Source organism: Schistocerca cancellata, chromosome 4 (genome assembly GCF_023864275.1).
Source record: "Schistocerca cancellata isolate TAMUIC-IGC-003103 chromosome 4, iqSchCanc2.1, whole genome shotgun sequence".
NCBI classification, from domain to species: Eukaryota; Metazoa; Arthropoda; class Insecta; order Orthoptera; family Acrididae; genus Schistocerca; species Schistocerca cancellata.
Window position 1 is genome coordinate 320,162,790 of NC_064629.1, and position 20,376 is coordinate 320,183,165.

The 20,376-nt window shown below is 39.3% G+C and overlaps 1 protein-coding gene across 2 annotated transcripts in view; it reads right to left on the bottom strand.

The window, feature by feature from the left end:
- LOC126183551 (myotubularin-related protein 2) overlaps nucleotides 1-20,376 on the bottom strand; it is a 204,586-nt gene that overhangs the window by 30,510 nt on the left and 153,700 nt on the right. For both annotated transcript variants that reach the window (XM_049925629.1, XM_049925628.1), the window contains one exon: nucleotides 13,523-13,727. In XM_049925629.1, coding sequence (XP_049781586.1) covers nucleotides 13,523-13,727 — 205 coding nt within the window. The remainder of the gene's footprint in view (nucleotides 1-13,522; nucleotides 13,728-20,376) is intronic.

The window sequence follows — 20,376 nt, forward strand, 5'->3', positions numbered from 1 at the left end:
TGTGTCAAACTGGCATGAACATCATGCATAGCAAAGGACTCTGATTTGTCACATGTCGCCCATCACTTGAAACACCACAGTAAATTCAAAGTTAAGTATTGTCATTCTTCTTATTTGTAATAAAGACTATTAATGTGACTGCTTGAATTGTTGTATAGCATTCTGAGAACACAGCATCCTTTAGGCAGCCTATATGAGACGAATGGGCAAGACCCCACATTGTGGCGACGAATATCCACCGAACCTGTGCTAGACGGCCGCAGATTTTTGTATGTTGCTGGCACCTTAATTTTCCTCTTGTCTGTACTCTGCAGGGGTGCTTATTTGATTTAACAGTTTCTTGTCATTTTTGCTAATCAGTGTTTTAAGGTGGGCATTGCAGAACTTTTCTTTGCTTGTGTCCTAATTTTTCATGCTTGTCTTGTCTGATTTTTGCATTTGTGTCTTCCAACATGTCCACCCTACCGTCCTGCCCCCCGCTCAGGCACCACAGCCACAAGCATTAGATGCCACACAGCTAATGCAGATGTTTCAGTTCCAGGCTCAACAAATCTCCACGTTACTCGACACAGTGCAGCAGCTACCAGCCAACACTGTGCGCCCGATGGAACAGGCACCGCCTACTACAGATGCTACACTACCTTTTTGACAGTTTTGTGAACAAAAATAAGAATGTCTTGACTGGTTGTCACAATTTGAAGCCCACGTCATCACCCACAATGTACCAGGTAGTGTGAAACTTCCCAATCTACTATCGACAGTAGGAAGTGCAGTGTTTAGGCTCCTACAAAAACTGTTCCCTAACGCCACTCCGAGTGAACTTGCTTTGACGATGTGGTAGCGTCACTAACTCACTATTATGAACAACAAGTGAATGAGATAGCAGCTTGGTATCAGTTCTTAAATTGCAACAAACAGTCAGACCAAAATTATTGTGAGTGGGTAACAGATTTGCAGGGTATGACAACGAAATGCAAATTCAAATGTGCTTGCAGTGCTTTATATTCAGATGCTATATTGCGTAATGCAATTGTGTACAACATACCTGATATCAAACTCTGAGAACAAATTTTGAAACAGTCCGATCCCCCATTTCAGCAGGTAGTGCAAATACTAAATGAGTACGACTCCAGTACCTTGTCAGTTCATACATTTGAGCAGCCAGCTATTTGCCAGCTTGAGTCCCTTGCTTGCAATCACCCCATTTCGCACCGGCAGCATGCGCTAGCCACACTGAGTTAACAACCTTCCACCCTGCGTAAGCAGTTCGCTAAACGGGCAGCTACACGGGCGAAAAGAATTAAATCTTGCCCGCAGTGTTATTTACAGCACAAACGGCAAGACTGCCCCTCCCGACAAGCTCAGTGTTAGGCTTTTGTTAGGAAAGGACATGTACAATCCGAATGTTTGCAATAGAACGAACACAAGAATTCGGCCCACTCACAAGAATCTTGTCACAAGGCCCATGTCGTTAACGCAGTATATCCAAAGTCTGCAACAGGCATTAGCAACACTAGCAAGCGTCCAATTTCTTCAGTGATACATCAGTCGAACAAACTTTTTGTTCATTTTCTCATTTGTGGGCAACATCTGAAATTTCAATTGGACATGGGTGCCTCTGTCACATTGCTTAATCATCACACATATGAGCTGTTAGGCTCCCCACGCCTGTCTAAAACTTGCACCCAACGGACAACTTATAATGGACAAGACATTCCCGTTCTTGTAACATGTACTTTGCCTGCAATGTACTGCTCGCAAACACCGACAGTGACTTTTAGAGTGCTACAATCACATGAGTGTACGAACATATTTGGTCTTGTTCATTTGATTTGTTTGGCATTAACATTCAGGACAATGTGTTGTCAGTGTCTGCATTCAATGCAAAAGACAGTGTAGCTAGCTAGCTTGCTAAAAGAATTCCCGGAGCTCTTTTCTGAAGGTTTAGGCAAAGCTAACAATTTTGTTGCCAATATTACTCTGAAAGACAATGCTCAGCCGAAATTTTGCCGGGCCATAGCTGTTCCCAGTCCATTAAAGGTCAACGTCACTGCTGAACCTTAAAGAATTGCAAGATAGCGGAGTTATTGCACCCATATCAGCTAGTCAGTGGGCAAGTCCACTGGTTTTGCTCTCCAAACCTTCAGGTCGCATTTGCCTCTGTGTTGACTTTAAGTCTACAGTCAACCCAGAAACTGTGATTGATACTTATCCATTGCCACACTCACAGGATGTCATGGACAGATTAGGTGCTGGTCGCTACATTTCAAAAATTGATTTGTGTGATGTGTATCTTCAAATACGCTCAATAAAGACTCTCAAAAAGCATGTGTAGTAAATACTCATATGGTTAGAATAGAAGGAAACATTCCACGTAGGAAAAATATACCTAAAAACAAAGATGATGTGACTTACCAAATGAAAGTGCTGGCAGGTCAACAGACACACAAACGAACACAAACATACACACAAAATTCAAGCTTTCGCAACAAACTGTTGCCTCATCAGGAAAGAGGGAAGGAGAGGGAAAGACGAAAGGATGTGGGTTTTAAGGGAGAGGGTTAAGAGTCATTCCAGTCCCGGGAGCGGAAAGACTTACCTTAGGGGGAAAAAAGGACGGGTATACACTCGCGCGCGCGCGCACACACACACACACACACACACACACACACACACACACACACACACACATATCCATCCACACATATACAGACACAAGCAGACATATTTAAAGACATATGTCTGCTTGTGTCTGTATATGTGTGGATGGATATGTGTGTGTGTGCGTGCGTGCGAGTGTATACCCGTCCTTTTTTCCCCCTAAGGTAAGTCTTTCCGCTCCCGGGACTGGAATGACTCCTTACCCTCTCCCTTAAAACCCACATCCTTTCGTCTTTCCCTCTCCTTCCCTCTTTCCTGATGAGGTAACAGTTTGTTGCGAAAGCTTGAATTTTGTGTGTATGTTTGTGTTCGTTTGTGTGTCTGTCGACCTGCCAGCACTTTCATTTGGTAAGTCACATCATCTTTGTTTTTAGGTATAAATACTCATATGGGCTTGATTAAATATTTGTGTTTACCTTTTGACAGTGCTTTCACACCCTATATTTTCCAATGGTATTTGGAACAGCTGACTGTGCATGTGTCAAACTTTCGAACTATTTGGATGATATTGTAATAGCAGGTCATACACCTGAAAAACATAATGCAAATTTACGTGCTTTGTTTCGTGTGTTATCCGAGACAGGACTCAAATGTAGACTGGACAAGTGTGATTTTTTTAAACCTGAGTTGCAGTATCTTGGACATGTCAAACAGTCAAGATGTACAGCCTCTTCAGTCACATTTGTTAGCCATATGAGACTTGCCAGTTCCTCGCAATATCACAGAATTAGTCAGTTTCAGGGAAAATGAACTATTACATTCGGTTTATATCAAATGCTGCACAAATCGCAGCTCCACTGCATCGCTTGCATCACAAGAGGGTGGCTTTTCAAAAACTTAAAGATGCATTGCTCAGTGATCAATGCTTAGTTCACTTTGATCCTGTAAAACCAGTTTATTGCAAGTTGCTGCTTCCTAATTTGGAATCTGTGCAGTGCTTTTGCACAGAATTGGTGATAAAGACAGGCCTGTTGCTTTCGTATCAAAAGTGTTGTCCAAAGCTCAGTGTAGCTATTTACAAATTGAAAAAGAGGCTTTGGCTATTGTGCATGGTGTCACCAAATTCCACCACTACTTATATGGCAGAAAATTCTTCTTAGTAACGGATCACAGGCCTTTGCAGTCCTTGTTTCATCCGACAAAACTGGTTCCTGTATGAACCACCCAAAAATTGCAATAATGGGCTTTGTTGTTGCCTTGATACCAGTACAAGATTGTGTATCATCCAACAGCTCAACATGGTAATGCGAACACTCTTTCACGTCTTCTGATTGGCCCTGATACAGATTCTGATGCTTCTGCTGCACTCTTGGTGTCACATGGATGCTTAGGATTCTGAATTGCTTTAATCTTTCCTGCTGAACTACATGAAGATTGCACAGGCCACGGAAACTGATCCAGATTTGAACATTTTGCTCAAGTACATATGCACATCTTGGCCTCATTCCTTGCCCAGCATAAAGAAATCTGTAGTGCACCAATACTTTGCACATCAGCATAGCCTCACTGTAAAGAAAGGTGTAATTCTTGTTCAAAATAACAGTGAACAGTCACTTGCGTTGATCCCTAAAGCTTTGCAAAAAGAAGTGTTGCAGTTACTTCACTAAGGACACAAGGGGATTGTTCGTACTAAACAGCCAGTGCGTCGACACTGTGTTTTGGCATAACCACAAGTGTCAGAACAAAGATTAAGAACGCAAGAGAAGAGAAGGTGAAACGACGTCAGCCAATGGTGCGCTGATTAGGACTGCACCATGACAGGAACTACCTCTACAAGAGGAGAGTATAAGTGCCACTCCTGCCAGCCTTGGCTGCTCAGTATTCAGACAGGGCTAGCAGAGAACACTACGATAGCAGTTATTAGAGATCCACAAACTGTGTGTCAAACTTGCATGATCATTGTATATAGCAAAGGACTTGGAATTTACAATGGTGTCGCAAGTGGGGGTGACATGCAACATTAATCCAAGTTAAATATTGTCATTCTTCTTATTTGTAATAAAAACTATTAGTGTGACTTTTCTTGAACTATTGTATAGCATTCTGAGAATGCAGCATCCTTTAGGCACCCTATAAGAGACATGTGGCCAAGACCCCACAGTATCTACATAAGAATTTGGTACAGATGAGGAGGGGCTATAATGTGGCTCAATGTCTGGGCCACTTGCAGCTGCTGGCTGTCAATAGGGCATAGGGTTGTGATACAGGAGTAATTCCTGGAAGAAGGACCCCTTCTGCTATGTCGTGTCACTTGGGTGCAGGTCTTTATTACACAGGTGGAGCGGTCTGAGGTCCCAGTGAAAATGCAATTGTATGGTGGGAGGGGGAGGAAGAGGGAGAGGGAGAGACGTGTCCTCTCTAACATGGACAGATGAACCAAGGTGACCACTAGAGGCTAGTGATGAGGAGGGAGAATTAATATTAATCCTTATTGTATATGATAACTTTTTAGGGCTAGCTGTGGTCATCTGAACAGGGCAAGTGTAGTCATACTTGTTTCAGGCTTCTCTGTATGCTAAACGATAAAAAATCTTGAACACTCACATATTACGTTCCGTTTTTACAATGTGACAGTATGGGTCTGTTCTGCATTTTGGTTATTGAAGTAGCCTTGCTGTAACTGTCTTTAATTTACATCACAAAAAATAATGGCATGGGTTTTGAGGATTCACTAACAGCTCTGACGATTGGTTTTCCACAATTTAGAAGCTGGAAGAAAGCTTGTAACCTAACATTAAAGTTTCTACAGTAATCGCAGGACCATTTCACTATTCTCTTATATAGCATTCAATAGTTCCTTGTTGTACTTCTCCCTCTCACTGTGTATTTGCTTTGCTGTTTGCATCACTGCATAAATATATGACCATATATTCTTTCTTGCGTCTTAGGCATTTTATCCTAGCAATTACACAATTCCTCAATGTCTTTTCACAGTCATTATACAACTAGGTGTGTTTGTTTCTCTTTTTGAAGGGTGCCAATTTTTTCTTTTTCAGCCAGTGCCAACTGTGCTTTTATATTCTGGAAGTCCTCCTCTGCTGGTTGAGCAAGCTCTTTGAATTTATTGTCTTTTTTTTTCAGTTTCTTGGTTCTGAATTGGAACACAGTGGTGGTTGTGTTCTTCCTGTTAAGAAGCATAGGTTTGGACTTCTTAAGTGAAACATTGTGGTCAGAGTCTACATTTCTCTCCTTTTTTGACCCTGACAAGTGTTATTTATGGGCTGTGTGCCTAGATGTACATCAAAACTTTGTCTAGAGCTCTCCTGCTTCTGTATTAGGTGATGGCCATGTTGTTTGCATTCTGGGCAGGTGACGAAAATGTGAAGACAAGTAAAGTTTATGGTTCTCACATAATTAAACAAGGTATATTCCATTTCTGATGGTCTCTTCATGTGCTGAGTAGCACCCAAGAATATCCTTAAACTTTGTTTCTCATCCAATTACTGCATTAAAATACCAATAGTATCGTATAGTGTTATCCGGATATTCACACTTCTTCAATGTAAATATTCCATTTTTTTCCCCCAAAGTACTTCACACTTTTATTGTGTATGAACTTTAATAAATGTGTACATTTTGTTTGCACAACACATGAATGGCAAACAGAGTCTGTCACTTAAGGGTTCAAAATTTAAGACAGACTTAAGGATTTTGTTGTTCACAGCAAAGGCTGTGATGAGAACTGGGGCGATCAGCATCACTCTGTTTTGGGCTTTGCTCTAACAAGGAACACCATGCACTGCACTGGATGACCAACAGAGAAGGCTGACTGGATCAGATGCACAGTATGTGCAGGCATAATGTGGAAAAGCAGCCTCTGCTCTTCGATTGGAATCGCATTTGTCAACTGTGGCGAGCCCACATCAGGTCATTCCATGCCATATGCCCAGGTGTCACAGCTCAGATTGTTTTTTTCTGCATTCAAAGGCAATTTTCTTGTGTGTGGTCAGTGGGTGTTTAAGTCACTGGTTGTGGAAACACTTAATTTACTTCTGAGTTCTCTCTCACTTCTGAGAATATTATGATGAAAATATCATGAGACACTCATTACAAAAGCAGTGTCATCCTTTTAATTACCTGCAAAGAACACTAGATGAAAAACACTCATGCCCTGGATATGACAACAACCGACAACCCCCTGTACGTTTTTGACGTGTTTTCAACAAAATTAGACATGAGATCCTGGTATTCTGGCTGTCTTGTAACTGTTTCAAAATACCCGTGTGGTTCATAGCAGTAACTACCCAGTTTAGAATACTATAGCAATAACTATCCAGTTTAGAATACTAAATAAAGCAAAGTTAAAGCTACCAACAAATTTACCAGTCGTAAATTTACTTGTTCTACAGTACAAGAAAACAAAACGAATATTTATGTGGACAGAAAACCCCCATTATTTTCAAAACAAGACAAATAGAATACCCTATGCAATTTTCAAAATGAAATACTTTCTACAGCTGGAATTATTGAATAATAACTTGTAATCATTCAGCAAAAACTGCAAACAATGCCATGCAAGATACATTTGTCAAAGTAATGCAGTGGGTGCTCCTAATTATGCTGTAGGACTTCCTCGTTCTGACTGACAAAGCCAAAGACACTACAGAAACAGAGACATACAATGTTTGGCTCAGAAGGTTTCGATCTGAACCATTAGCTAGACATGGGAATGTTGAAAACAACACAGTAGTTTATTTCCAGTGTTATCAACAATTCTGTAAGTTATAAGCTCTTGCTACTCCTGAAAATTTCATTACTACCACCGTCTGCCACATCATGTCATGTCATACCATTATGCGATAAACTGAAGTATGTGACAAATCCTCACAAAAGGATAACACACTGAAATTTTGTAATTGGAGTTAATAGACTTTGATGGCAACAATGAATCACATTTCAAACCTGATGCTCTACACACTGGGTCCATTGTTTAAGCATGACACTAGAAGAAAATCTAGCAATGGCAAATGGACCATGAACCTGAGAACCCGTAGACAGTAACTGAGAACCCACAAACAATAACAAAAATTCTTCAGGTTGGTGATCCTTGATCGAGCTAAAAACATTACACAATTCGCTATGCTTCATCACTTTTTCTTACTAAAATCCATATTGTTTCCCACGCAGGACTGCACAGTTATTTGTAGCAAAATGATTTCATATGTTTCTTTCAGCCCACAACCAATTCAATTCTCTGAGAATTGCGTAGTGTTTCAGAATTCCCAAAGACTTCCCTAACTTTACCAATAAAGTTACTTCTGAGAATTCTCAATTTTCCAAGTTTTACAGACAAGATGCCACCAAGATGAAACAGAAATTCAGACAAAACATCATTATAATGACAACTGAGAACCAAAATCAATTATAACTGAAAACAGGCTCAGGTCTTGTAGAGTGCTATATTTTCATCTTATACATATTCACTCAAATAATACAAGTCACATTTACACAGGGTGGTGGAGGGAAACTACAAATTTTGAATGTCAGTATTGTCAACAGTGTAGTGCCAGCAGTTGTTCAGAACTGATGTGTAGTAGTTGTCAAAGTGTAGCCATTTAGCAATCTTGCAGCATTGGAATGGTGTGGAATTTGCTATCGCTGTGAGAGCATTTTACAAGCAGTGTGAGAGTCTGTTGCACAAAGAAAACTTCAACAGCATTACCATGGATGGGTGCCATCTCCACATGCAATAGCTATGTGGGTGGGTAATTTTAAAGAAAATGGCCCAGTCTTTAACAAGAAGCCTCCAGGTGGCATTCAAATGGTATATATGCAGAGAACATTGCAGCTGTAATGAGTGTCGTGTGCGTGTGCGTGTGTCCCCGCGTGTGTGAGTGTATACCTGTCCTATTTTCCACCTAAGGTAAATCTTTCCGCTCCCGGGATTGGAATGACTCCTTACCCTCTCCCTTAAAACCCACATCCTTTCGTCTTTCCTTCTCCTTCCCTCTTTCCTGGTGAAGCAACTGTGGGTTGCGAAAGCTTTTAATTCTTGTTGTTTATAGGTCCCCTAACTCTGACTTCAGAGCATTTCTGCTCAAGCTGGAGGGAGTTCTCGATTCACTTGATAGGAAGTACCAGAAATTAGTTATATGTGGTGACTTCAATATAAATTTTGTGTATGAAGGTGCAAGAAAAAGGATGTTGATAGATCTCCTAAATTCATATGATCTGATGCAGACTATGTTTTTTCCAACTATTGTGCAGGGCAATTGTATCACAGCCATAGACAATATTTCTATTCGTTCTTCATTACTAGATGGGGATTCTGTTAGTAAAAGGGTGAATGGCAAATGGCCTTTCAGACCATGATGCACAAATTTTAACATTTGAAGGCTTTTGTACTCAAACGAACGTCACATATAATTACAAACTTTGTAGTATAGTTAATCCAACAGCAATAGAAAGTTTTTTAAACTTTGTTAAGGAACAAGAGTAGCAGGATACTCATGGTGCCGATAACCTAGATGATAAATATAATATTTTTCTTAACATATTTATCATGCTCTTTGAGAGTTGCTTTCCATTAGAATGTTCTAAACAGGGTACTAGCAGTAAAAGGCAGCCTGGGTGGCTGACACGTGGGATAAGGATATCATGTAAAACAGCAGAAATTACATCAAAATGTTAGAAGTAGTGACAATCAAGCTACAGTAGCCCATTACAAACAGTACTGTAAGGTGCTTGAAGATGTTATTAGGAAGGCAAACAGTATGTCGTATGCAAATAGAATAGCTAATTCACAGAATAAAATTAAAACCATATGGTCAGTTGTGAAGGAAGTGTGTGGTCAGCAGCACAAGATCGACGGAATAAAGTCATTCGTAGTAAAAATATTTCTGTTAATGATAAATCACATATATGTACAGTATTTAACAGTCATTTTCTAAGCAGTGCTGGTGAATTAAATAAAAATTTAGTTTCTACAACTTTCCTGGCAAATGACTTTCCAAGATTGATGTCTGAAATACTCATCTGTGATACAGACAAGGGGGAGATTGAGTCAATAATTAAATCATTGATGACTAAGGACTCTCATGGTTACGACGGAGTGCCTAGCAGAATATTTAAGTACTGTGCTGCACATATTAGCCCTGTATTTAGCCATATCTGTAAGTTTTCCTTTAGGAATGGCCAGTTTCCTTAATGTTTAAATTAATCAGTAGTAAAGCAGCTTTATAAAAAGGGAGAAACGGATGATGTAGACTATTTTAGACCCATTTCAATGCCATTAGGGCTTGCTAAAGTTATTTAAAAGGCTGTGTATGTAAGGATAAGTGATCATTTTATATCACACGATTTGCTATCAAATGTACAGTATGGCTTTAGAAGTCATTTAACAACTTAAAATACTATATTCTCTTTTCTCTCTGAGGTGCTGAATGGGTTAAACAAAAGGTTTCAAACGCTAGGCATATTTTTTGATTTAACTAAGGCGTTTGATTGTGTTGATCACAAAATATTGCTCCAGAAGTTGGACCATTACAGAATATGGTGAGTAGCTCTCAATTGGTTTACCTCTTACTTTAACAGCAGACAGCAATAGGTCATTATTCACAGTGTTGAGAATGGCTGTGATGTGAGGTCTGAGTGGGGTACAGTCAAGTGCGGGGTGTCCCAGGAATCAGTGTTGGGGCCACTCCTGTGCCTTATTTGTACAAATGATATGCCCTCTAGTATTATGAGTAACTCTAAAATATTGCTGTTTGCTGATGACATTAGCTTGGTAGTAAAGGATATTCTATGCAACATTGGCTCGGTTTAAGTAATGCAGTTCATGACATAAGCTGATGGCTTGTAGAAAATAAACTAATGCTGAATCACAGTAAGAATCAGTTTTTACAGTTTCTAACACACAATTCAACAAAACTGACATTTCAATTTCACAGAATAGGTGGTAGCTTTAAATCGGCCGCGGTCCATTAGTACATGTCGGACCCGCGTGTCGCCACTGTCAGTAATTCCAGACCTAGCGCCACCACACGGCAGGTCTAGAGAGACGGACTAGCACTCGCCCCAGTTGTACGACGACTTTGCTAGCGGCTACACTGACGAAGCCTTTCTCTCATTTGCCGAGAGACAGTTAGAATAGCCTTCAGCTAAGTCCATGACTACGACCTAGCAAGGCGCCATTAACCATATCTGGAGAGAGTCTCACTTGTATAACCAAGAGCGATGTACCACAATGATGGAATTAAAAGTTAAGTAAACAAACGCTACGTACTTTTCTTTAGTGCATTAATAACGTATCCTGTTCCAGACTTCACGCCAGTCGGCGTGTGTGTACGCGTGCCTTTCGGTTACCCGTCACTGTGGACTGGCTGTCTTGTCAGTCCACTACACTTATTCCCAAGAATAAGCAGCTTTCACTCCGTTAATACTCGGCAGAAATCAAATCTACATTTTGATCGGACTTAACTCTTGTCCAGAAAGGTGTGCAGTATACTGCTGCATCCATTTTCAATAAGCTACCACTCTAATTATAAAATCTTAGCAATAATACACGCACTTTCAAATCGAAACCAAAGAGTTTCCTCATGGGTCACTCCTCCTATTCTGTGGAGGAGTTCTTTGAAAAATTAAGCTGATTGTTGTTGTATTATTGATTACATTTACTTAAATTTGTGTGTCGACTTTTTTTGGATTCATAAACATCTTTTTCATCTGTTACTACTTTTATGTTGTTATTTCACATACTGACATGTTCCATGACCTTCGAGATTTGTTCCTCAATTTGGTCCTACGGAACTTGATATGTGAATAAACAAAAGTAACACTTGAGATTGGGCTATAAAGTGTACGAGGAATACTGCAGGAATTGAAGTTCCACCCCTTTTAGTCAGAGACTGTGCAGCAATTAAATTTACGAGACCCTTTGTCACGCAGGAAGTTAAGGAAAAGTGTGTTGGCTAAAATCAATGAGGATGCCAATTTCTTTATCATCATATGGATATCTGATGAAGCCAACTTCCACATTAACACATATGTTAACAAACAAAATTTCTGTTACTGGGCACTGGAAAATCCTTGAAAGGTTTATGAGCATTCATTAAATAGCACCAAGATTACAGTATGATGTGCGTTATCATGTCATGGTGTCATTGGCCCTCACTTTTTTTTATTGTGAAGATGGCATTGCTACAACCTTAAAATCCACTCGGTATGTCGGTATGCTTGAAACATCCTTTACACCAAGACTCCATGATCTCAACATCGAAAACACATAGTTTCAGGATGACGGAGCCACATCAAGCACAGCTCAACAACCAAGGGAAGCCATTTGAGAATTGGTTGGAAAGTGCATCATTTCATGTAATGGTTATATTCTGAGGCCACTGTGATACCCAAATCTTTGTGTATGCAGTTGCCCCCTGTGGGGACATATTAAAAGCAATGTATCCCACACACATCCGCCAATTATCCATGAATGGAAATAGAAGATTGAAGATGAAATCAGTGCTATTCCTCGAGAGACGTTACACTGAGCATTCTGGAGTTTCCATAACAAGCTATTAGACTGTGAAGAGGGCGCACCTTTGTGGTGTCATCTTAAAGAAGTAAAGAGACAGTTTGTGACATTTTATAATGAAAACTTAAATGACATGCTGTATACATGGACTTTTGTCAATAAAAAATGTTTTTCCTGTGTTCATTGGTGCAGATTACGTTACTTTAAAATTTACTGTTCCCTGTGCTGCCCCGTATTATGATGCTCACTAAGCTCTGTTTCACATACGGCTCAGTAGCATCCATCTTACCTTACATACTGCACACAGCAGCAATTATTCTGTAATGTTCAGGCTATGTTACAAATTACTTTATCAACAGTCTCATCTTTCAAGAGTTTCTCCATAAAACAACATTGAATTCACTTCTACTTTACGAGAGATGGCATGATTTGAGAAAGTAGATCAGCAACTATTTAATCCTTTCGCTGCTACTGACGTGCTATCTGAATTCCGCACTGGCGGCGTTTTTCTTTATTGCTGTATTGCTCGCCAAATGCTGGTGCCTGTGCTAAGAGATGGCTTTAAAGTCAATACAAAATATTTATCATCTGCCTTTTTGGAAAATATTAGGTGAAAAACACTGATTTTTTGAGCATCTTACAGTGCAGTGTCTTAACTTGATAAAGAACTGAATTTATTTTCATTACCTGTCATACTTACCGTGGTGCATCAAATTAAAACATTGTATGACATTTCAAAGAGTTTGCAGAGGTAAAAACGCACTGCATAAACTTTGCATATGGTTGATTTTTCACTCATGCATTGCAGTGTATGAAATGTATATAAGATTAAAAAATTTCATTTAAATGTAAGAGCACAAAGATATCTCATTTCATTCTTGAGTTATTGGGATGTAGATCTGATGGACAGTCGCGTCCAACACACCCAGTCAAGTCATAGTGCATTGCAAACAGTGTTCATAATAATCACTATATCTCAAACAATTCAAGATATTGGAATCAGACATTTTGGAAATGATAGCACGCAATGAGGCACATATATTATATGATAAATGCTTTCATCTTTTTTATTCACCGAGATATGGTAGTAACTCATCCACAACAGTGAGACTTAGGCAGCTCAGGACACATGCAGATGTCCATAGCACTGCGGAAAACTCAAGCAGTGCACATGTACACACCCACAGAACCTGAGGAACAGTGTAGCAGGACATGCATACATGTCCACAGCAGCGAAGGGGTCAAACAGTACCAAAAACATTCTTCTCATGTCTCATAAATTAATCAAAAGTGAGCAGTTTTTATCATATCTGCATAACAACAGTTACCTTCTTCCTATGCATTCAGCACTGACCTTTCTGATTCAGACATGCACATATAGCTATGGCTCACCTGTGGCCGCATGCTAGGATTCCAGCGGCAATAATGACCCTTCCACAGTTGGATGTGCCGCATACTAGCAACAGGTATAATTACTGTCTGCTGCTGATTATCTGCCCAATACAGTGGATTCTTGTAATCATTCAAGTTTGAGTTAGTGTATGACCACAGTGACACAGTTCTCTGCTTCACACCTTCTGCTACTCGCTCACGGTCACTGTCAATAAAAATATATGGCTTAATGCTGGTAGGTCATATATTACAGTACTGGAATTCAATGGGTGAAAATTATCATAACAGTTTTCCTTAAATTAAAAAAGTGTAAGTTTGGGAGGTTAATGGGGTCACACATTAGAATGCCAGAGATTGCAGAGTTCATTGTTAACAGCACCTAACCAGTGAAAACTTACACAACAGAATACCTAAGATTACATTGGTTTACATTCTATTTAACTTATATCAGATAGAATGTTTTCCCATTCCAACGTCTAACTTGTCATAAAGAGAAATTTAAGTACATTTTTTATTATATGAAGGTCATTCCTTATTGATTTACATTTTACTTTTTCCCCATCAGTCATGGTGCGCCATTTGACTCTCAATTATTGTTTCAAGTACACAGGGAGTTACAAAAAGGTACGGCCAAACGTTCAGGAAACATTCCTCACACACAAATAAAGAAAAGATGTAATGTGGAAATGTGTCCGGAAACGCTTAATTTCCATGTTAGAGCTCATTTTAGTTTCGTCAGTACGTACTGTACTTCCTCGATTCACCACCAGTTGGCCCAATTGAAGGACAACCCTCTTGACTTTCATTTATGGGGGAATTTGAAAGCTCTTGTCTATGCAACCCCAGTACGAAATGTAGTGACTCTTCGTGCTCGTATTGTGGACGGCTGTGATACAATACGCCATTCTCCAGGGCTGCATCAGCGCATCAGGGATTCCATGCGATGGAGGGTGGATGCATGTATCCTCGTTAACGGAGGACATTTTGAACATTTCCTGTAACAAAGTGTTTGAAGTCACACTGGTACATTCTGTTGCTGTGTGTTTCCATTCCATGATTAATGTGATTTGAAGAGAAGTAATAAAATGAGCTCTAATATGGAAAGTAAGCGTTTCCGGACACATGTCCACATAACATATTTTCTTTCTTTGTGTGTGAGGAATGTTTCCTGAAAGTTTGGCCATACCTTTTTGTAACACCCTGTATAATACTTTGGTCTAAGCGTAGGTGGCAGGACAATCACTAGAAGTGCAATCCATGGACAGCAAAACCTATTTTCCCCAACTACTGTCATTAATTGAGTGGACAACAAAGAATCTGATCTTCAAGGACAGCAACGGACGACATGGTTTCTGTGGAATGAGAGTGTAAACACTGTGGATACACACAGCAATTGATGACATGTGAAGAGAATGCAGTATCATGGAAAAGTGCTCTTGCAAAACAACCCTGCTTATCCCCATACAAGCCTGAAAACCATAGCTGCCACTGCTGAAATGGTATTTCAGGTACTGCCACACCCACAGTGTTCTCCTGTTCTCCTGACTTGGGTCCTTCCAGTTACCACCTATTAAAGGCTATGAAAAAATCTCTATCTGGACATCATTTCCCAGACTTCCAGAAACTGTGAGCAGCTGTCTTGTGGTGGGTGTGACAGACTATAAAAAAGTTGTTCATGAAGGGCCTACAGTAGCTAAAGGGGTCAATTCAGAAGGAGACAATATGCATTGCAGTACCAGGAACCCCATTTCAGTGATGGCAGCCATATCTTTCCAACTCCTATGGGGCAAGCATTGTCGTATTGTCAGGTAACCTTTTTGAGATGGTGCACACTCTACAAACACAGCCACGAATCACCTGTGAATATCCAAAATGTTTATGCCCTCCCCCAACAGAAACTATGTTGTCCAGCACAGTCTTTCAAGACCACATACCATGTTGCCTGCTCACATAATTACACCAGTTGGGGAAAAATGGCTGTAGGATGCAGGGATTACACTTCTAGTGAATGTTCTGTTACCTACAGTTAGACCCTAGCACTCACAGTTTAAACTGTAATTATTAGTCAAATGGTACTCCATGATGAAAAAAGTGAAGTGTAACTCAATGTGAAATGCCCCTCGTATAAGTACTTTAATTTGACACTATTGCCATATGTCCCCCACAATGATTATGCTACTGACTCCTACAAAAGCAATATTACTTCTCACACCCTGTCAGTGAAAAATTTAATTCTGCAGATTGTGTTTGCAATACCATATATTAATCTGAATAAAACTGAAATTTTTAATTGAAACCATTAAGATCATAACTTCATATTTCAATACTTATTGCATTACAAAATTTAATATTTCGTAACATTTAGTCCCGAACGCTTCCTGTTAAAACATGTTTTGCTTACTTTTAATACTATACTGATGTCAATTTTCTGAAGTTTCGATTGACCTTGTATCAAATAAAATACTGTTTAACCTGACCACAACATCAAACCAGCCACAAGCAATAATGACAAAATATAAAGAATACGTGGAGAAAACAACACAGAAGGCTCTGGTGTGATGTCTCCAGAGAAGAATTTCTCAAATAAGAAACAAATGATGATGTATGAAGAAGAAACAATACAAACAAAGAAATATAAAACAAGAATATGTCTGTAACCAGAAAAGTAGTGTTGACACCTTTCTTTCAGTCATTCAGTTGTTCATTACATAGCCTACTGTTATCATAACTGCCTACATGTCAGAGAAGAGGAGCCCATGTCACACACTAAACGTATTTTTGGCATATAGAGATTTTGTAAAACTACATTGTTTTTTCATCAGTAAGTTAGATTTACAAAACCACATACTAAATTATCAGCAATACACCATAGCAAACAAATTTTATGAGAAAGATGTTCAAAATGACTTTTTTATATTAATTTACATTGTTTTTGACTTACATAAAGATATCACTGGCAAATTTATGGAAATACGAAGGAAGTGTAGTTCATTAAATCACATCTGGTCTAAAGAAATTACTGTGAACTCTACCATTACAACAGTTACAATCAACTGCAGGGCAGGTAGAGCACACACATACGAGTACATGCTCTGAAAACACTGTCATATGATATTTTGCAAGCATGAATTATAAAGAACTGCCGAATTCAAATCAGTTCCTCCTGAACCTAAATGCGAAATGCTTAGTAAAAATTGCAATAGTAAGACGAACAGAATAATTCACTCAAATATTCATAAGAGTAATTTACTATCAGCTTCTCCTTCCTGGTAGTAGTTTTTTGCCATACTCGTGTGATTAAACATGTATTTCTGTTATAGGAAAGTTCTTGTAGAATGTAAATACTTTAGGATTAAAGGATACCACTCACCAAAAAGCAGAAGCATTGAGCTGTCAGTCAGCACACACAAAAGGAAGAGAACTTGCTAGCATTCAGATCTTATCCTTTGACGAGCTAGAGTAAAATAACACACACACACACACACACACACACAACACACACACACACTTTTTGCAGCAGGTGGACTGGTTGTGGTGGGGATAGTGTTGTGTGAGGTAGGTAGAGGGAGAGGGAGAGGGAGGCGGGAGGCTGGGAAAGGGACTGGGGGTGAGTGGCTAGCAGCTCGGAGGGAGGCAGCTGGTTTGCTGGCTAGGAATCTAGGAGGGAGGGGTGGCAGGTATAAGGGCTGGCACGATTGTAGCGGCTGACGGAAAGTGACACATGCTGAAGGCAATGAGGGATGTGAATTTGGAGGGTGGGACAGGATGGAAGACGGAGAAACTGTCAGGTCGCAGGTGCGGGTAGAGTGGGCTACCTCAAACGTACCACACAACCAGATGAGGAGGATCGTCATCACAACAATAGTTTTAGATTATAGAATTTTTGCCAGCAGACTTCAGACATGTCTTGTGTAAAAGGTTGTCTATTATCCACTATTTGGGCTATTAATGGCCTTCAAACACCTGTAGTGCCAACTATTTTAAATAAAGATGGTAGTGTTTTCCTCTACAGGCCACCTGATCCCATTCATTGCACTCACAAACATTGCAGATGATCTTCAGGAATGAAACACAAAAACATGGTTTGTGTTTGTTACTTGGTACCAATCTAACCTGACTGACAATGCATCGTGCAATATTTCAGTGAACTGTGGTACAATGAGTGCACTCTAGTGAGAAAAATATAGTACACATTTGATAACGTCTGCTTAAATATTCAAGCCAATTAATACTCAGTTCTAGTTCACTTGAAGTGCCCCCAGTATCTTTTCTGAACTGTGTGCACCCAAACACAAAATAGAGAAAATCTTGCATGTTCTATTTAATTCTACTACTCCACCAACTATATCCAGAGACCTGGCTATACACAACTGGTTATTTCTAATCAGTGATTCATTCAAAAATTATAACAACTGCTGCTGATCTGAAAAGAATAATGAAAAAGAAACCATAATTTTTGTACAGGGTCATATTTGAACAACTGCTGCAACAAATGTTTCAAACATATCCTTATCTGTACCATAACATGAAATACAATGGTGCAACAGGGGCAGAACAGGGGACTGATCTGTTTCATGAAAATTGCCCGAAATCCTTAAATGTAACATTTAATGGAACATATTGAAGAAAAACAAAAAGAAATGCTTTTCCCAGAATATAAAGTCAAAATCTGTAGCTGGTCACAGTTTATACAAGAAATGAGTTTATTATCTCTCCGTAGTGGTACAGGCAGTTAAAGCAACAACACTGGTCTTTAAAACTTCTCCAGATGATGGGGTTTAATATTGTCTGCCTAGGACAATAATTCCACCACAGTAATACCATGGGAAAATTCAATTACAAATAACTTTCTTGTAATATAACACTTTTGCTTACAACTAGTAAGTTTGCATATAGGTCAGTAAATCAGAATGTGTTTGAAAAGCCTATCTGCTTTTCCTAACCAGTCTCTGATTACTGTCTACTAAAGCATGAACCTGTAGCACTAGATTTTGTTACTTTTATAAACTGCGAGCTTAAAGAAATTACCTTCTCTCCTAAAATGGTTCTTTGTCATTAGGCTGTTAGTCTCAAATGTATTGTAAAATTAAAGATGACTGGCTACATAATGTGGACCAACAAGCATATCCACATCATGCAGATCAACTTCTCTCTCTATATAAAACATGGTCTCTTCATTAATGCTAACATTTTTTGAATTTATGATATATATAACAGAGGGAAACATTCCACGTGGGAAAAATATATTTAAAAAGAAAGATGATGAGACTTACCAAACAAAAGCGCTGGCAGGTCGATAGACACACAAACAAACACAAACATACACACAAAATTCTAGCTTTCGCAACCAACGGTTGCCTCGTCAGGAAAGAGGGAAGGAGAAAGAAAGACAAAAGGATATGGGTTTTAAGGGAGAGGGTAAGGAGTCATTCCAATCCCAGGAGCGGAAAGACTTACCTTAGGGGGAAAAAAGGACAGGTATACACTCGCGCACACACACACATATCCATCCACACATACACAGACACAAGCAGACATTTCTGCTTGTGTATGTGTGTGTGTGTGTGTGTGTGTGTGTGTGTGTGCGCGCGCGCACAAGCGAGTGTATACCTGTCCTTTTTCCCCCCTAAGGTAAGTCTTTCCGCTCCCGGGATTGGAATGACTCCTTACCCTCTCCCTTAAAACCCATATCCTTTTGTCTTTCCTTCTCCTTCCCTCTTTCCTGGCGAGGCAACCGTTGGTTGCGAAAGTTAGAATTTTGTGTGTATGTTTGTGTTTGTTTGTGTGTCTATCGACCTGCCAGCGCTTTTGTTTTTTGTTCACCTGTTATTACACTTTTTGGAGGCATTTTGGTAAATTTAGATGCAATTTTAATAATGTAATAGTCATTTTTGCTTGAGACCAAGGATTTCTTCTCTCAAAGCATCTCTAAAACATTAGTCATTAAAATTATTTACAAGTTACAGTAAACAGTTTGAAAAATCAAATGTGATAATTATGTACAGACTGAACTGCTGCTCATGGGAAAGTTTGATCTGATGTACATGATAAAGTTATTACTTCATTTTCCCACTAAGCAGGCAAGAAGTTAAAATAATAACACACACATTTCAAGGATATTTGTGGCAAGAGCTGTGAAAGGAGTATGTCAAATAGAGGACCACAGTTCTGCAATTTTAAGTGATTAATGAAATACTGAAATGCTTCCACTGTTCGAGTCCACAATAGTGTAATCGCATGTTACTGATAATAACAAGCAACTTTGTACAAAATGCCCTCTTTAATTATTTGTTGTGTTTCATATTTAGTTGGAGTTTCACATCACACAGACATACTTTTTCTTACAAAATGAGTGGAGATAATCTGCATGTGAAATATGCAACCAAGCACAAGTGTAAGTCACACTATCTACAAACATGAGAAGAGCTGCTGCTGATGAACTTAGATATGGCTCTTAAAAATAAAGCTGATTATGGACACTGAGGCCCAAAAGCAACACACAAATTTCATAGGTGGAAAAATTCTCCTCTGTTATAAGTAATGTCACTTCTTAGCTATAACATTTTAGGACTGTTAGCAATTGGATGAAATTGCTGAACTGCCCACTGAGACTTTTCTTTAAGGCAAATAATTAGTATTTAAATTGATACAACTTTTGTCAATCAACCCTGATAGGTGTCCGGAAACACTCAATGCCCAACACCAAATAATATTCAATATCTATTCCTGATTTTAGTAACTCAAAACCACTTTCAATAATTTCCTTATTTCACAAAAAGGGTAACCTGAGCTTCATTTTATATACTATATGCTGTCTCTTCAAGGACAGGTGTACTTAAAAATGGAAAAAAAGC